This window comes from Aythya ferina, assembly GCF_964211825.1.
Source record: "Aythya ferina genome assembly, chromosome: 4".
NCBI lineage: Eukaryota > Metazoa > Chordata > Aves > Anseriformes > Anatidae > Aythya > Aythya ferina.
In genome coordinates this window covers 45219649-45238096 of record NC_140300.1, presented here as the reverse complement: position 1 = coordinate 45238096, position 18448 = coordinate 45219649, and the positions used below count along the sequence as shown (strand labels likewise).

Sequence of the window (18448 nt, the reverse complement as noted above, 5' to 3'; positions counted from 1 at the left end):
TCTTGACCTAAATAACTGAAGACAGTAAAAGTCTCCCCAGCAGAAGTTGGGCAAGATGATTCCCCAGTTTCAGCAGTCAGGAGAGGAAAACATAAAGGATGGACCGGGGATACTGGAAAGAGTTGGGCTGAGTAGCCTGAAATTTTAGTGGGCAGCAAGTAGCTACTCTGTATTTAAGACTGAAAAGGAGCTTTTATTAAAGGCTCAGTTCTGGCCCTCAGTCTAAAATTCTTAAAACAGTATTGACCTCAAAATTGTTAAGTGTGGGCTGGGAACAAGGCTAACTTTTTTTTTTTTAAAACAGTTTTGTAATGAATTAGAAAAAAGATCCCTGAATTATAAAAACCTAACAGAGAAATTCATGGGAGTCTGGAAAACACAAACATTCCAGTTATCCCGCACAATCTCCACTGACAAAATCCCCAAACCAAAGGACTAAGTCACACATGTGGTATGTTTTTCCTACAGAAAAGAACTAGGGCACAGGCATTACAGTGGATCAGAGAGGTTATTTGTTGACTGTCACTGCAAAATTAGTATTTTTAAAACACTTCAGTTGATTTTAAATTAAACTTAGAGACTCTGTGTCTATTGCTATGAGATACTCTTCCCATGCTGATAAACACTATGTAATGATACTAAGGGCATTTTTTTTCTGATTTTTATGTAGCTATCTCTTTCTCTCCACTCACTGGGAAAAAAACTGTTAACTGTTATCTGTTTAGATGCCTAGAGAGGCATCTAAAAACCTCCCAGGATTCAGTGCTAGGCATTTTTGATCTGCCATGCCTTTATTCCAGGCCATAAACAGTTAAACAGACAGCATAGCTAGTAAAGTCCCGGGATGACAAAAACCCCTACACTCAGGATAAACCACAGACTGTGGAGGAAGACAATTTGCAGCTATATTTTAAAACCGTTATACTCTCAATGTAGCTTTCTTTCATTATAGACATGGAAAATATTAAGTCCTACCATAACTAGCATTTCAGATGTGTTTAGAGCATTTTACATGAGGCCTCTCAGTCCACTGGACAACCAAAACTGACTGGCTAAATTTCTTTTAGTAAAGAATAGCTCTTCCTTTTTTAATTTTTTTTTTTTTTTTTTTTTTTTTTTTGCAAGGTGAGAATGATGAAATATTTGGATTTGAATTATTTTGCAGGCCTACTGTTCAGTCCAAAACAAAATTTGTTTCTAATCACTCTTGCTATACAAACAGGAAATACCTCTTTTATTGCTTATATGCAGCTTCATAAACTTTGGTTCTCTAAATCATAAAGCATCGGAACAGGCTGCCTAGGGAGGTTGTGGAGTCTCCTTCTCTGGAGATATTCAAGGCCTGTCTGGACGCCTACCTGGGCAGCCTGCTCTGAGGAACCTGCTTTGGCAGGGGGGTTGGACCCGATGATCTTTCGAGGTCCCTTCCAACACCTACAGTTCTGTGATTCTGTGAAATAGTTGAACATGCCCCTTTAAACAACAGTAAGATAATTTAACATCATATTCCATCTTGTGTGAACTTCATACACAAACTGAGTATATTTTCTTGCTAAGCAAATACAGTTTTGGGACATCTTGGATATGTTTAGATGAACAGAATTGAGAATCTGAATTCAGACCTATTAATCCTCAACCTATGACTTCTAGGACGAAATATGTTACCAGGCATTTGAAAGGAAAACAGTGCTTTAAAGCCAAATGGTAAGCCTTGCTCAGTTCTTCGGGAGAAATTGTTTGGCTTGTATCTTCATGAGAGGATTCATGGAATTGCAGCCCAAGGATTTCAGACTTTAGTTTGGTATTCCCTTATTGGCATCTGTACATGAAACACGTGCGCTTTAAGCAGATACCTGCTCATTGTGCTTGCTGTTTTAGATCTCCTCACACCACATGCATGGGGCTAGCTACCCATACAGGATCTGGATTCCATTTTCGAGTGTGTGCAGCCACAAGCAAGGCTGTGAAGTACTTGATTTCAGGAAGACTAAGTTGTCCTCTGGATTTCAGACACAATTTGTCAAAGTGGCGTCCTGCATCATTTATAAAAACTGGCTGTTAAATTAATAGCTTTTCATTGAAACAAAACATGCATCTTACTTTGTGTTTAAGGCCATAATTCACTTCCAGTTCCATAAGCAGCACACTCTTTCGCACATTTAAAGTCTTCTGGAGTTCATCAAAAGTGGAATGAATGTCATCTACAATGCTAGCCTTTTGGTTGGTTAACTGGTGTATGATTTCAGATATAAAATGAAGTGCTGAGTCGATCTCTGGAAGCCTGAGGGAGGGATAAAATTACAAAGATTGCTGTTTCAAAAGTTATTAAACATTGGCCCTTGCCCTGACATTTTTTGATGAAACAATCTCATCACCAGGCTGTCTTTAAACTCGGTCATTTCCCAGAAGTAAGTTCATTCTTTTTATAACCACATAATGGTTTGGGTCTGATAAAACAAGGCTAAGCCAGGGCCTTCCCTTGTGGAAATTCATTACACTTCAGGCAGTTCCAACAGGGAGGCGTTGGATTCTCTGTCCTTTATGCAGATGTATCTACTAGGGAAGAGGGAACCAGATTTACCCCAGTTTGGTTTTGGTTTTGTTTTCTTAAGCTTTTCTGCCACAGTAAAGTTTGTGCTAGTCTAAGCATACAGTATTATTTATTTATTATTAAATTCATGGCTGGCTAGTACTTTTCTCCATAATATTTTACGCTCCTTCTTTGGAGAACACTTGTATTTCCAACAGCTTCTGTTTTGCAAAAGACTAATAGGTATCTTTTACTCTTTTCTTTAATCCCTCAGTGCATCAAACTCACTGGATTTTTTTTCCCTTATGCTGTCCTCTTTGCAATCCCTATTTTATGGGTAAAGGCCCATGGCACAAGCACATTAAAACAATTACCCAAGGTAACACAGGAAGGCAGTGCTAAAACTGAAAAATAATCCATGGAGACTCTGTACCGTTTATTGACAGCATCCAGCTGGACTTGGAGGGAAGCCTTGTGTTGCTCCACCACATCCTTGAGTGGTACTGTGGGATGTTCTGCATGTTCTCCCTCTGTACACTCCCGGCACATGGCTGTCTCGCAGGACTGGCAGTAAAATTCCATCACCTGAAAAAGTGCACAGCTCTAGATTCAGACACAGCAGCAGTACCATCAGCTCTAAGCACATCTTTCTGTGCCTTAAACTCATGCTATTAACCAAGCTTGCAGATTGCAGTTCAACGTGAAACAAAGACACCAACAATATACTGCTTAACAGTTGTCTGTTATTCTTACATATCTCCTACTAAATGCATTTTATTCTATCAGGAATCATCAAAACAGCAATCTGGAAAATTCAACGATGGACCCCAATGCTAGCCCTAATACCATCTTTATACTGTGGAACAGTAAACTTTGGTGTTTCTCTACTACTCCATGAAAACAAAACAAAACAAAACAAACAAACAAAAAAAAATCAGGGCATTCTGATCACCTCACTAACTTAATCCTTTGTCTCCCTTAAGGGGCTGCCACAGAAAGTGTAAGTTTAGGCTGTTTTTCTTAGCAGGGCCACTTGTGCAACACAAACTCAACTGAGATCACCAAACGCCATGTTTATTTGCTACAGAAAAACACCCTCAATGAACAAATGTGCTGCAGGGCAAAAGCTCTATATCCCACTGCTAATCCCTTAAAACCATCAAAACCCCATATCTGAGACTATAATAAGAGTGCTCATCTACACTTAAAAGAGCAGAAGATTGTTTCAACCTGTTAAATACCCAGTCAAACGCTGTCTGGTGATTAAAAAATAAGACCTTCATTGTGTAATAAATACCCCCAAATCTGAATATACTCATGATGGTAAAGAAAAGTGCTGTGTACAAAATCATATAATAGTCAAAATAGCACACATACATGCAAATTCAGCATGAGACATTCTTTTACAGCTCGAAAGTTTTTCAGCGCAAATAATTTTAGGCTTATTACTGAGTGTGTAAGAAAGCTCACAGTACATATGCTTCAAAGCAAACCATTGGCAGCTTTCTTGCGTTCAGCACATAGCATCAGAATCTTGAATAACTCGGTTGATGCTTTTGGCACGCAGACCTCACACAGAGGAGTGTGCTGGAGATGTGGGTTGACATTAGGTGGTTGTGTGGGTAGAGTAGAACCAGCTGTTTTCAGGTACCTGAGCAGAGGGACCTGTAACAGCTCCAAAGGAGCTGGCTGTTCCAAGTCTTGAGAATTAGGAGGGAGAAGTACTATTATTATTAGAAGTACTATTAGCATTAATAGGGATTTTCCTGTGATAAGCTCCTTTCCTTCTTATCTCAATTCACAAGACATGAGATTCACACGTAGTGAGGGTTCAGTTGTTTGCTGGCCATTTGTGTAAGCCACTTTAGAAACAAAGTAAAAGCTGCCCCCAAATTAACAGGGTAAGGAAAGCACATGTAGACCTAAATAATGGCAACTCCCATTAACACCACTCCAGTAATCCTGAACTTAGACAGTAGTGGGTCCTCTGAGGCCTGGCAGTTATTTTCGTGATCTCTAACATGTGGGGCAGTCTCACAAGCATAGAGGAAGTCAGTTAAATAGCACTTAGGATTCAATTATTTACAAAGGCTTCAAAAATTTGCAACCAGAACCAACCAAAATGAACAACATTTTATTAGGAAACTATAAGCCTTTTTATATGGTCATAAACGTTCACTTATTTTGAATCAGTGTCAAAAGTTCATCTTTCTGTCTCTTCATAATTTAATGCTCATGTTCAAGAGATTTTAACAAGCTTTTTTACTTGTTCTATATTTTTTATCTTTGGATACGATAGAATAATGTAATATTTCTGTTTCCTATTGAATACTTCATAACAATACCATCATATTTACAACAATATACATGAGAGAAAACATCTCATTGGCAAATTAAATTTTAGCCTAATTGACTTTCTTCCTCTTTATTCAAGTGCCAGAGAAACATATAAGCCAAAATGGTAATAGCAAGCAGACCATAAAGAGCTAAAATATATGTCTGCATAGAAATTGTCTTCTTTGCCTCAGTCACATTCAAAATGTGTTGAGTGAAACATCTTTCATTTCCCATGAAAATCTTTGGATTGTGCCATGGCTGAAGAAGAAAGAAAAGCTAATATTAACACAATTCAGGCCTCAAGTGCTTCCATGAGCTGATTTCCTAAGATTTTATCTAGCACTTCCTAATCATCTAAGATTCCATATATTTATTTTTTTCTTAATTTCTAAGTAGAGGCAGACACGTACTACTGGCTTTTCCTCTCCCCTCTCCATTCCCAACATGAGCATCACATTATGTAACATTCCCAGAAAACTTTTCATGATTCAGGTTTGTTTCACAAAATATTTCAGAAGAAAAAAATTTTAAAAAATTGCCTGAAACCCTTTTTTCCAAATGTCCTCTTGTGCAGGATAGACTGTGGCATCCAGCATTGCCTTCTGCTATGTTTCCACTGAAGTCACAAAATCAGGCAATGAAAACAGCCCTATCAGCTGTAATGAAATGTGAGTTAATACTCACTGGTTCTGAAATCCTCCCCACTGACTCTGCCTTAAACCAGACCAGGATATTTCAGCACAGTGATCTAACTAGAGATCCACACATCTTCACCACTGTAATTTAACTGAGTTACAGATTTTTTTTCCATTTGCATAATCAGGTCTACATGTACTTCTGAAATAGATTTCACAAAGCCAAAACACATGGATTCCAGCCCTTCAAAGTTCAGGTCTCAAGAAAAAAGCTCTCAGCAATGACAAGCCTCATTTATCCAAAACTACATCCAAATAACCATATTGTTCATCCTCTGCTTTCTATTTGTTTGAATTAAAACACCAGTCCAGAGAAAAGGAAGTGTTTGCTCTTTGCCAGCCCTCTTCCCCATCTCTCACCCATGTTCAGTTCCTCTGTCCCAGAGCTAGTGTGTACCTGAGATTTGTATGTTTGGGCTTTTAGAAGAATACAAGTTTGGATTACCTGAGCAGCCCTCCCAGACTATGTGGCAAAACTTAGAAACAAACACCTGTTCTCCCAAGTCTTAGCTTTTGCCTACTGATGCAGTAAACCTGAAAGCTTTAATCAAATTTAAAATAAAAGTTTACAAACTGTTATGACTTAAACAACATACTTACGTACAAGTAAACCACTTAAATCCCTTGTATTTAATCAAATATGATTATATCAGAGTCAGACTACTGCTCCCTAACTGTATTAAGTGTTTCTGGTGAGGGAGGACGATATTTTGCTAGCAGTGATCTCAGTTCATTAGTGCTAATGCTCATTAAAGGTAAGTTCTGACATTCTGAATTTTTCATTTAGCCTCAGTGACACACTGAATATTGCAGAGTACAGAAAAAATAGATTACAGTTTAATGGGATACACAAGTGACACAGTGGGAAGTATAGAAGTGAGGAGAAAAAAGGGTTTAAAAGGTATTTTATGAAGCCATTTCATCAGAACATCAAGGATAGAGGCTTTCTTATTTTTCTATGAGAAGCACATAGGCTGTAAGCAAAAGTTGCACACGTTCAGGAAATGTTTTTCTAAACACAATCTTTTACCTGTCAAGTTCCCAAGCTATTCTATCAACTTTCAAGAAAAACCTAGCCAGAGATGAGACATGCTCTCTTGTTTCAAGTGTTTAATCTAGTATTTGGTGTGTTCTCTTGTTGCACTCTACAGGCAGAAAATAAACTGCACTTGTAAAATTGAGGATCCTAGGCTCTAAGCTGGCTTTCACTTCAAACTCAGAAAAGAAAAAAATCCATATTATATAGTAATGGACCTACAGTTACACATTATTCCCTGTCCAGGCTATACCTAAATGATTGTAAACCAACATTTCCAAACTAGCATGCTTATGCCCAGCAGGAGTTACAGGAGTTTAGCAGCTGAGAATAAAGCCAATCTTATTTGCATGTGCAGATACAAGATTAGAACCTTCTCTCAGGTTCAGAAGTTCCATAGCATATGGGCCCTACTATCCCAGTTTCACAAGGACATTGTTGTGCTCTGTGCTTGGTGAATAAGGAAGCATTAGTTTATAGTTCCAGCACAGGAAATCTCTTACGTTAAGATACTACAAGCCGAGTTTCATTTTTCATAAGCACGCACACAACAAAGATGCCACAACAGAGGATGAGAGGATGTGTGCAGAAGAACTAGGATATACACAAACGTATGGAAAGTATGAGTGGTGGCAATGAGACCAACTGGAAAGGAAAGCACTTAACCTACAGGGCCTGAGGAAAGCTAAGATAGAAGCAGACAGGAAACTCAGTAAGAAAAAAACAGCAGTTTCTATCTGATTTTAATCACAGAGGTTTAAAGCCAGCATCACTGGAGAGGCTGAAAAAGCTTGTTTAAACAGAAACTTGTTTCCAAGCTAATACAAAGAAAATCTGGAAATATTTAAATCAAACCAACTTGATGCAAAATTTTCCCTCAAGAGCAAAAATACAATGGATCTGACAATACATATGATTATACCCAAGCCCATATACACAAGTGAATGAGGAGAGGATTCAGTGCAGAATGACTGCCCGTTCTTTGCAGGCCTCCTCCAGCCACCACCTCAGTCCCCCCTCGCTCACTCCAATATTGCTCCTTGCCATGCAGCACCCTGTCATGCTGTATACCCATGAAGCCAGCAACAGTCCATTTCCTCAGTCATGCCCAGGGTGCCCGGCACCCTGCCCTGCACACCTTGCCCTTTGGCCAGGCCTGCCCAGCCAGCCTTGGTCAGTTCTCCCCCAAACTTACCTCAGTTCCCCCCATTATGGTGATTAATGTGCACTTTACCTTTTAATTTCTTAGTTCACAAAGCTTTAAATTGGTGCTATTTTCAGCCTCTCCCCCACCCCACCACCACCCCACCCTCCCAGTTCCTACTGGAACAAGAAGATATTCCCATCACACCCTACTCTGCATCTTAAAAGGCAAGCTATGCTTCAAGGCAAGCCAACTAAGTTTATTTTAGAGGACTTACAAACACATCTTTCCATAGAAAGGAATTTTCAGAGAACTATAAGGTGGCCCAACTTTAATGTAGACATTTTTTTCTACATATACCCAAAGAGTCATCAGGTGATAATGTAAACTGCAAAACAAGTAACATCTTCATTTTGACGTCTGTTTCTTGGTTTTTTTGTTTTTGTTTTTTTTTTTTTTCTGCATTTCACAAAGAAATATGAAATGGCTCCCATCACAATTCCTCTATCAGAAAAGAACTGTGATTCATGTTAAGGAGATCCAACAAAATGTAAATAAAAAAAAATAGGAATACATTAATGAGTAACCACTACACACATACAGGTATAGCACACACTAAAAAAAGTTACGCAAGTTACTCATTAATCAGATTGTGAAGCAAATCAGTTCTACAAGCCAATCTAATTGCAGCAGGTTAGTAAAGGAGAGGGAACTGAGCTGTTTTTCTGTAAGAGCAATGAACACCTATCAACTGAATTACTTTTATACAACCCATACACCTAAACTGAGCATTGAATAAAACAGTTCACAGAAAGTTGTCTTAAAATCCTGGCATACATTTCTTGGTTTGCACAGAAGTTTACAACACTACATGGCTCAGTTTTTCAATATGGTCTACGTACACTCTTGCAAAGCCTAGCTTTGAGACAGAAGCTGATCTGCCTACCATGAAACCACACAGGTTACTGTTGAAAATGCTGAAAGCTGCAGAGTTGGAGTTGTTCTTGTAATAATATTGGAATACTTACTCACTTTGGGGGTACTTGCCAATGAATACAGTGATACCATCTGAGGGCGTATGGGAGAGGATGCTGGACAAAAAGAGTAGGTGGGGGGAAAAAAAAAAAAAAAAAAAAAGCAGCCTTCGAGGACTGATAACACAGGAGGCACAAAGCACTGCAGATAAACAGTAGCTCTCTGTTTTAAGCCTGTGCTGACCCAGCGCATCCTGAGTTAGGATGGCCTTTTACTTGGCACTATGTTAACATGCTCACATAGCTTCTGGGACTGCCTCCAATCTCTCAGGGTCAGTATGCGGGTAGGTTATGCTCATAAGGTACCTGCCTCATACTGCCTAAACAAGCCCACAGGTTCTCACCACAATATTTGAGCCTATGAGTAAGGCAGTTGTGGAAAGCCATCCCAAAGAGCCAAAGGCACAAGGTCCAGGGCTTGCAGGGGAGCAATTGTGACCACATGTACTAAGAGGAGGTATCACCAAAAGCAGTTGTTAAGATGAAATAACACTACTTTAAGATGCTCCTCTGAATGTGTTTGAGTACTGCTGGTTTTAAGAAGTCACTTGTCTTTGCTGAGCTAAAATAAAAATCAAAGCAATTGTGTCATTCCAATTCCCCCACTACCTATTTAAAATGACCTGTCCATGTTAAATAACCAGACCAGTCAGCACACATCAGTACCTGTGCATATCATGGGAGCTCATCTCACTTACATTTCCGTCATGATTGGGGCAGGAGAGCGGTTTGCCCGCAGCAACAGCGGTGACAGTCTCCAAGATGGAGGACTCTTCAATGCTGTTGTCTGGCGTTCGTTGCAGGACATCCATCAGGTTGGTAATAAAGAAGTTGTTCTGGAGTGCAGAAACCCCTTTCTCTGGCAGAATGGAGGTCTGGCGGCACACGGGGCAAGAAAGGGTTAAGCTATGGGCTGGAATGTAATTCTGTAAGCACCTGTGGGGAAGGGAGGTGGAGGGGGAGAAAGAGAGGGAAAGTATCATCAAAGAGGAAAAAAAACTCCCTTCATTTAAGAACTGGCTTGAAATAGCACTACCCCTACTTACGGGAGAAAAGGTAAATCATATTCCAGGCTTCAGAAGTGAAGTATTATGGGGACTTTTTTTTCCCCTGCCACATCAAAAAATGTTCAATAAGCTGACATCACTGTGAGAGTTATGGGCCCCTCTTTGAGCCATTCATGCTGAGTTGATCTATTCTTTGAGACATCTACCGCATCCTGCTCTTAGGATAGTAAAAATGATAAACTATCCGATAAAGTTTGACAGACATCAAGTTATTGCATTAAGCATACGTCTTTAACCGAGTAACCGATGGTTGACCTTTGTCTTTCCAAATGAATCTCCTTTATTAACTTGTATCTCTGGGTTTAGTGTTTCAGACCTAAAACCTGGTCCCAGTGAAACCAATGGAAAATTTTCCATTTATTTCAATTAGGAAAGTTATTTGGCAGTTGGCCAAAATCAACACAGCTCACTCTGCTTTGTTCTTACTACATAGAGAAGCATATCCTAAGTTATCATAGTTTATGTTAAGACAAGTTTTGGGGGGATTTTTGTGTTTTATTTTTCATTTTGATTAGTTCGCTTGTTTTAGAGATACTAAATTTCATAGAATACAAATCCAACACAAAGCTTCTGTTATCAAGAATATGCAGTAGTTAGTGCTTCTTCTGGCCTTGAAATCCAAGTTAACAACTGCTGAGCATACAACATTTGACTGCAATTCAATATAGCCCTGTAAAGACGGGAAGCTCTGCAGAATGCAGTTCTTCAGGAGTCTGAAAGGCGAGCAGTGCTACACCGAGTTGTTCATGTGATGCCAATCAAGGAGGGTGACCTTGCACAGCTATGTGTCTCTCATCCACTTCCAAGCACTTTGCTTGCACCACTCTTCATCCTCCCTTGGCAGCCCTCCTCCTGACCCCCCAGTAAGGGCTCTGTGAAAGGAGAGCTTAGGTTTTGTTCATCAGCTGTACACTGGAGGAGTTCTTCCAACCTCTCTCCATAACCAGATCAGCATAAGAGGATTACAGTGAAAACCAGAAGCTGACTTTAGGATTTACACATGAACTGAAGTCAAGAAACTTAAGACACAATGGTGAAAATCTTGACTTCACTAACTTCAGTGAGAGTTTCACTGCTGAATTTGGTAAAGACAGAGTTTCCTACTCCTTTAGGAAAAACTATTTAATCTGGCACACTCAGAGATCCACATTTTTTCTTGGACCCCGTAAAATTAAATACGCGCATCACAGTTCTAAGAGGTGGAAATCTCCTGAACTGTGTTCACATGAAGCGTCATTTATTATTATTCTCCTGCCATCCAATATATAACCCAAAGAGGTGCATCCCGTCATCAGATCAAGACTTCTAATCAGTAATTCTTCAGTTAACTTTTTTGCAGATGCTGTATTCCTGCCACCGTTTGAATGGATAATACAACATTAAAGTATCCCTAGGTATGTATATTTAATTCAGATGAATACAGTAGAAGGCAAATTGCTGGGTTTTCTCCATCTCTTTTCAGAGAGTTTTTCTACTTCAGTCAACCAAGCTGCAGAATAATGAGGACACTTAATCACCGGTTATTAATAATGTATATATTGTGTCTAAACCTTGGACATTAAAGGATGGGATAATTATTTTGCTACTTAGTAAACCAACAAAGAAAGGTTTTTATTGTTTCTAATTAAAGAATAATCAGTATAAATTTGAGGCTATTAATTTGAAGACCAAATTCTGACTGTGACCTTATTCATTGGTGTAACTCTATTCATTACTTCCATGAAATATATTTACTTACTTTTGCATAAAGGGAAAGCATTTGAAATATTCTGTAGTTGCCTCTTCTGCCTGCCCAACACATATAACAGTTTTTACCTCCCTACTTCTCCAGCTTTCCCACAATTTATTGTCCCTTAACATGACCTTTACAAGTAAAGAGAAAAGTCAGTGTCCCATAAAGGACACAGGCTTCTGTGCTCGTTCCAAGACAAATGTCAAGTTACAAGCACAAAGAAAGAAAGGACTTACCTTTCACAAAAAGTGTGCAGACAGGGAAGTACTTTGGGGTTCTTGTAACGGTCCAGGCATATGCTGCAAATCAGAAACTGCTTGTCAATCTGACGGACCACAGGACTTGGGATGTTAGAGCCTTCACTGGCCATCCTAGACCACTGACATATGGATCCTGTTCCCTTCTACCCTGCACACTGCTGGAGTTGGTTGAGAGGAAAAAAAAAAGAAAAAAAGAAAAAAAGAAAAAAGGCTTATAAACTCCATGAAATTACAAAATCAACAACCAATTCACCCATATTTCATCCTGATACGGGAATTCATATTTCCATATAAAGCAAAACCAACGGAGAATTAAACTTCTAAAACGTCGTGTTGGTGATGAGAGATTGGGAAACAGTCTACCCCACCATACATAACACCTCTGTGTGAGCACGCATTTCAGAAAGGCATGTTGCCTCTGAAATATGAGTTACAGGGCTGTTTGGTTTTGAAGACATCCACGATAAAAGTGTTCTTGTGCCAGTAGGCTAAGCCACTTCTAATAAACATTGGATTTCTTACATCTAGAGCACCACTGGCAAAATGCTTAAACTGGAACTGCACCAACCAAATGACTGTGTCACAGAGTTTAAGAATGGTTCAACTTAACATTTCTTCCCCTTATCGGTGCTGATGGTGCCAAAGATATGGTAGGCTTGGATTTCAGGAACTCCTGTGAAGGAACCTCCAGAGCCAGCCAGTCCCTGGGAAGACAGTGCTCAAATTCTGTATCAGCAGCAGAGGTGGGGTAGGTGAGGAGGAAATCCTCACAGTAACAGAGCCTAAGCAAAGAAGAGCCAGCTGATAGCTGCTGAGAGTCAGCAAAGGTAGGGCTGAGGGATACAGGAAGCAAATCCGGATAATGAATGCAAGGAAAATGGCATTCCAGGCAGGAAGAGTAGTCACTGAAATGTCTCCATAACACTGGCATAAAAAGCATGAAATAAAATGGAAAGAAGCAGAGCTATTGACTGGCAGAATTAAAATCACAGGTTAAAGGACCCCCAGCAGATTTGGAACTCCTCCTGTCCTGCAAGCAAGGTGCTGGAAGAGAAAAATTTTTCAACTGGAGGCACAGATTACAGCAACAGAATTAATGAGAAGAAAGAGAAAACAGGAGGAAAGGGAAGGGACCAACCTCAGGAAAAAGTTAACTGCTGGTTAAAATAGGTTAGAAAAACCTGACAAGCAGAGCTCCTGGCAGGGTGGCCAGCACAGCTCCTCTCCCCCAGCACTGAGAGGTGCAGGCTCCCTCCCCGAGGAGCCGACCGCAGCCGCTGTCCTAGCCCTGAGGCCTGCCAGTCCTCCTGCCTCCACGGAGGAGCAGGGGCTCCTTTTCTGTGTGAGCAGCCAGCCCAGCTGGGTGCTTCCACCACAGGCACACTCCTGAGGTGGTTCCTTCTTCCCTAAGCACTTTCTACCCCAGCTTGTAGTCATCCAGACAGCTCGATATTTGGCTTACAGGCAGCTGAGGCTTTCCAAGACCCCCTGCCACAGGTGCTGATCACGCTCCCTTCAAGGTCACTCACTTCCATAATGAGTGCTGTGGCCCATGGCATTTTACCAGCAGCGACACATCCTGATCTTCCTGAGCTGTGTATTAAGCTGTGCAGGTATGGCTGGCTTACTATGGTGGACAAGTGGCTACCTCTAGGATAATGATGGTGCCTATGGAACAGGGTGCACTGACCTCCCCTGTAACAGGTCCCTGGGGATTTGCCTCCTCTGCTAACAAGTACAGCAGCAGAAAGTAATTCCCAGTTAAAATCCCCAACAGCGGTAACTGACCTGCAACTTGAGGCACAACATTTATGGTGGGCCCTTTGGTTTCCTTTTACCCCCCTAAAAAGGGGAATCTGTAAGGTTAAAAATTGTTATAATATTCATGCAACTCAATGTTTGCTCATGATCCAAAAATGTGTGATTTCAGAATTGATCATTTGTTTCACTTTTTTCCATTTCTTTCCCTACCTTAAAATACAATGTCAATATTAGAAAAACACAAACTGAGTCTATTTAAGCGCCATAGATCACACACAGTAAATGTTGAGGGATCAGTTATGAACCCACGTCTCTTTTTAAAAGCTAGAGTTAAAAAATGGCTTCACAAGAAGTGGAACAAAAACATTCAGCTTTCACACATGGGAGTAGAAGGAGCAGGCTATCAAACATGCATTAACACATTCGTGCATTCGGCTGTATAACATGCTGCTCTTCAGCTGTGTGCTTCAAAAGACAATCATTTCACCATCGATGCAGCTGCATTTGCCTCCCACTCTCCCAACCCGAAAATTAGGGGGGTGGAAACCCAAACAAAACAAGGAAGATAATCAGAAGCAGGAGGATGTCTTATCAAAAGCACAGTTTCCAAACTGGACACCAATGCATTATGAACAGTGCAACTTTTTTTTTTTTTTTTGTTATAGACTAAGCATAGACTATTTTTATTAAAAAATGTACTTAAGATACAAAAGAGTAGGTCTCTAATAATGCTGCCTGCCATTTAATAGAAGAAAGCTCTCTAGCAACCAAACATGATTTACTGCAATTTCTTTTTCAGCCATCAAGTACACCAGCAAATGCTGTTTATACATGGACAACTCACATAGCCTGAAAAATTTCATGTGCATTTCATCTGATCCTCATCCTCATTTTCTGAACTCCCCATCTCATTGCAAAAACAGTTGATTCCTAGCATTTCATACATAGGTCTCATGCCAGCTGCTTTAACTTTCAAATATTCACACTTTCAGTTTTGTCAGTCAAAGGAAGGATTAATGAGAGATCAGAAATAAGTGCCTTTAATATGTGTTGTTTTGTCTGGAGCACAGCAGGCCATGATTATCATTTATTTCCTGTGCTCACATAAATCAGGCTTAAAACATGCACCTGAAAACAGAATTTCATCAGCACAGTTCAAGCTGTGGCCACTACATGGTACATTAAATTCTTACACAAATTATTCATGTTAAAAGTTTGTCAAGTATGTTATTTCCAGGACTAAGCATCTGATTCCACAGCCTCCCTCAGCCAACTTCACCTTTGATGTAATTTTGCTAAACGTGGTATGGCTATGGAAATGACTATTTTGTCTCAATGAAAGCAACTGTGTAACCAAAGACTATCTGAGGAAAAGTTGCAAATTTTAGATGATCCCTTTAAATATGGCCAAAGACAGCATTTATTCTAATTTTCTGCAGCGCTATCAGCAATTCCTCAAAAACAGCAACATAAGTTTCAGATGTATTGGCAGCGGGAGATTGTGCAAAGTAAGACTTTTTTTTTTTTTTTTTTTTAAACAGAAAACCCATCATTTTAATAGTAGCATCTTCTGGGAACTGCTAGGGTTCTTTTCAGAGGTTCATTTTTGTCTCAGAAGACAGAGACAAAGAGCAGCTGAAGTACGACATTTGAAAATAAGTCTGAGAATCACTGAATCACTTCTCCATATATTTACACTTTATAATTTAAACAGGCAAAGCTAAAGGTTTTTGAAACACTGCACCAAACAAGACCTAAAACCCCACCCATTTATCTCTAAGAGGCACACAGAGTGGAAGCCTGGGTCAGGTTTGCCAAATTAAGTGCAAAAAAATGGTTGGAAAATGTACACCCTTTGTCACCCATTTGAGGCTTAAGGATGATTGTTTTCAGCCATCCCCAAAATTACATTAATTATTTTTCCTCCTACTTGGAGATAGGACTATTGATTTGAATTCAAGATGCACTATAGAGCAAAGAAAGGAGGAAACAATGGCTCTCTAAGCTGGTGTAAAGCCTTGCCCTGCTACACATGCATGCCTCCAGGAACCAAAGTCAGGGTGTGGCCTCACCCATATGAAAAAGAACTTCCCTTACTCTTAAAAAAGGGGAGAAAATGTTAGGGTACAGCAAATAACAGTTCCAGAAGAGCTGTTTCCGACAAATAGTCACGCAATAGAGAAGTGCACCCTTTCTGCAAGTCTCTTTAACTCAGCTCTTCAACCGTTACCGAATTCTCTGTTAGTTTCCATGGCCCAGCTGAGAAAGAGACAGGGGGAAAACTTGCAACTGTCCGTTTCCCAGGGTTTATCCCTAAAAGCTCAGAACTCCCTCTCGCTGAGATGCTGCTATCGCCGAACTCCACCCAGCCAGAAATGCAACTAGCCTGAAAGTACAGCCTGGGGAGAACAAATTGCATGCAGCTTGTTCATCCTCTTCTTATCAATGGCATTCACAACCCGAGGGTCTATTCATGTCTGATGAATGACTAGGTTTCCAATGGCAACGTTTGCAAAGGAACGGCTAGGCCTTGAGAGCGGTAAGAAAGGGTGGGGAACCTCAACAATGTTGCTCCAAAGACTGGGGGAGCTGGGCTTTAAAACTCCTTAAAACAGACGTGCCATCTGTCCATGCTTTTTGGGAATGAAGGACAGATTCGAGACATTTACAGCAGCAGCCCCGAAATGAGCCAATACAGGACACAGCAAGTACATCAATAATCATCACCGCCACACAGCCCGCTTGGGTAGAAGGCTCGACAAGCTACATTTGCATTCCTTTCTCTCCCACTCTTGCAATCAGTTTGGTGCCTTGTTGTTTAAAACACAGCAACCCTCTTCATTCTTACAGCATGCAGAAGCATAATGAACAATCGGGGCTGAAACAGCAGCCACCGGGAACAACACTGAGCAAAACTCGAGCATTTTTGACCTACCCATCTTTGTAGAAAAATAGCTTAATCAGTGCAGTGCTGAGGACCAAATCCTTGCAGGGTCGGAGCTGCAGTTCCGCAGTAATCCAAACGAACAAAACATCATCTGTCAATATTTCAAGCCTCATGCGTAAAACCGGTTAAGGATCCCTATCGGAGCACAGTCACCATTAGAGGCACAGCGCATTTTGTGCTCTAAGGAGTGATGCTCCATTCCACGAAGAGGACAGGTGGAAAGAAAAATGGAAGAACGGGAGGAGGCCCAGTGAAGTCGTCATGAATTTTTTTTTTCCCCCCCCCGGGTCATTTACAAGTGGGAGACCCCTTCAGGATGCAAACCAATCAATCTTTATTTAGCACATCTTTTTCTCACTCAGCCCGTGTAGAAAGACTGCAGCAAAGCGTGCGGGGCATTGTGGGATAGGGATGCAGCAGAGAGCTGCAAGGAGATTCGCTGGGTTATTTTTTTTTCCCTCCCTACTCGGCAATCAGCTGTTCGGAGGCTCCGCGCAGGGCCATTGAATTTGGGCACCAGAATGTTATTACAGGATTAGCAGGCGGAGACAGCCACCAGTGTGCAGCTGGCATGTCAATGCAGCCCCGAAACACATATGCAAATATTACTCGCAAATCGGAAAAGGGATTTGAGTCCCCGGGGGAGAGCCGCTATTACGCAACGTTGGTTATCAGGGCAGTCGCCACAGATGAAACGAAAGCACTTTCATTTAGAAAGGGAGATAAAGCTTAGTGCTCAGTGATTGCATTCGGATTTGTCCAGGATTCAGAGTATTTCTTGGCTTGGTTCTCCCCTGCTCCAGCTTCCAGCACCAACAAAAGACCCCACAAACACCCTTTGTCCCTCCAGATGTTTAAAGCAGCACCAAGGAACCTCTTCCGAGAGCTGTACCACTGACACACAAACCAGCAGTGGCTTCTTGCACGGCAAAGCCACGAGTTTAACCTGCCTCGAGTCAGCTCAAACACTCACAGCTGTGATTCGTAACCTCACATTCAAGGACCAAGAGACTCAGAGCCAGCAGTCTGCTGAACTTCTGCACAAGCATTAATGCGAAGTTGCATTCCCTTAGTGAATCTAATAACTTATTTAAACTAACTAACTAACTCACAGATCAGTCTAGATTTTACCAGGCTGTTACCAAAGGAAATAAAGTTGGTGTCAGTGGAATTTCTCAGTTATACAGAGAAAGTTGCTCAAAAGATGCTTGTGAATACACAGACACTACTGAAGCTAAGCAACGTAGAATTAGCTTTGTCCTCCAGTACAACAGCTGGTGGGCTTTGCAGACAAGGTAGTATTTGCATCCCTAAATACAGTGAATCTTTTCTTTTGAAAAAAAAAAAAAACATAACAAAACGACAACAAAAAAACTCAAATCATATGCAAGTATTTCAGCTCACTGAGGCTAACAAAGCTTCCCACAAATAAAAGGACACAAAAGGCCATTTGCATCAGGAATAAAAACTGTTGGCTTTAAATACTGTCTGTGCTACTTGGACTTAATTAGAAGAGGTAGGGTTAGTTTAGACCTCACAGCTTAAAAAGTTGCCTTACACTCTTTAAACAGTTTCCAGAAAATACTTATTCTATTCTTGTACTGACCAGGTAAATAGGATTAATAATCATTATCATGACTGACATTTAATCTAAATTCCTGTTTAAAACATAGAATCTCTTCCCATCATTTATTTCCCACTTGGCAATCACTAAGCCAGATTGGTTTTATACATCGTGCAGATCCAGCCTGGTTTCCCTGGGTAATGCCCACTGGGCAAAAGCATGTTGTAATCCAGTTTATAACCTGAAATGAAACATCAGGCAGCATGCGTGCATGTGTTAGGAGTCTGGGTGCTCATGCCAAAACGCTGCTCCTCTGATTCCCTCGACATGTGCCCAACTCT

General features: G+C 40.7%; 1 protein-coding gene across 21 annotated transcripts in view; it reads right to left on the bottom strand.

Moving 5' to 3' along the window:
• The window catches only part of TRIM2 (tripartite motif containing 2), an 89212-nt gene that overhangs the window by 28453 nt on the left and 42311 nt on the right, over positions 1-18448 (bottom strand). For 16 of the 21 annotated variants that reach the window (XM_084517882.1, XM_084517881.1, XM_084517880.1 and 13 more), the window contains 4 exons: positions 11812-11993; positions 9475-9712; positions 2964-3115; positions 2101-2281 (listed from right to left, as the gene is read on the bottom strand). In XM_084517882.1, the coding sequence (XP_084374008.1) occupies positions 2101-2281; positions 2964-3115; positions 9475-9712; positions 11812-11945 (705 nt within the window). In that variant the 5' untranslated portion in view covers positions 11946-11993. Of the gene's footprint in view, positions 1-2100; positions 2282-2963; positions 3116-9474; positions 9713-11811; positions 11994-16531; positions 16914-18448 lie in introns of those variants that run through there. The other 5 variants (XM_084517884.1, XM_084517896.1, XM_084517885.1 and 2 more) reach the window with 3 other exon arrangements.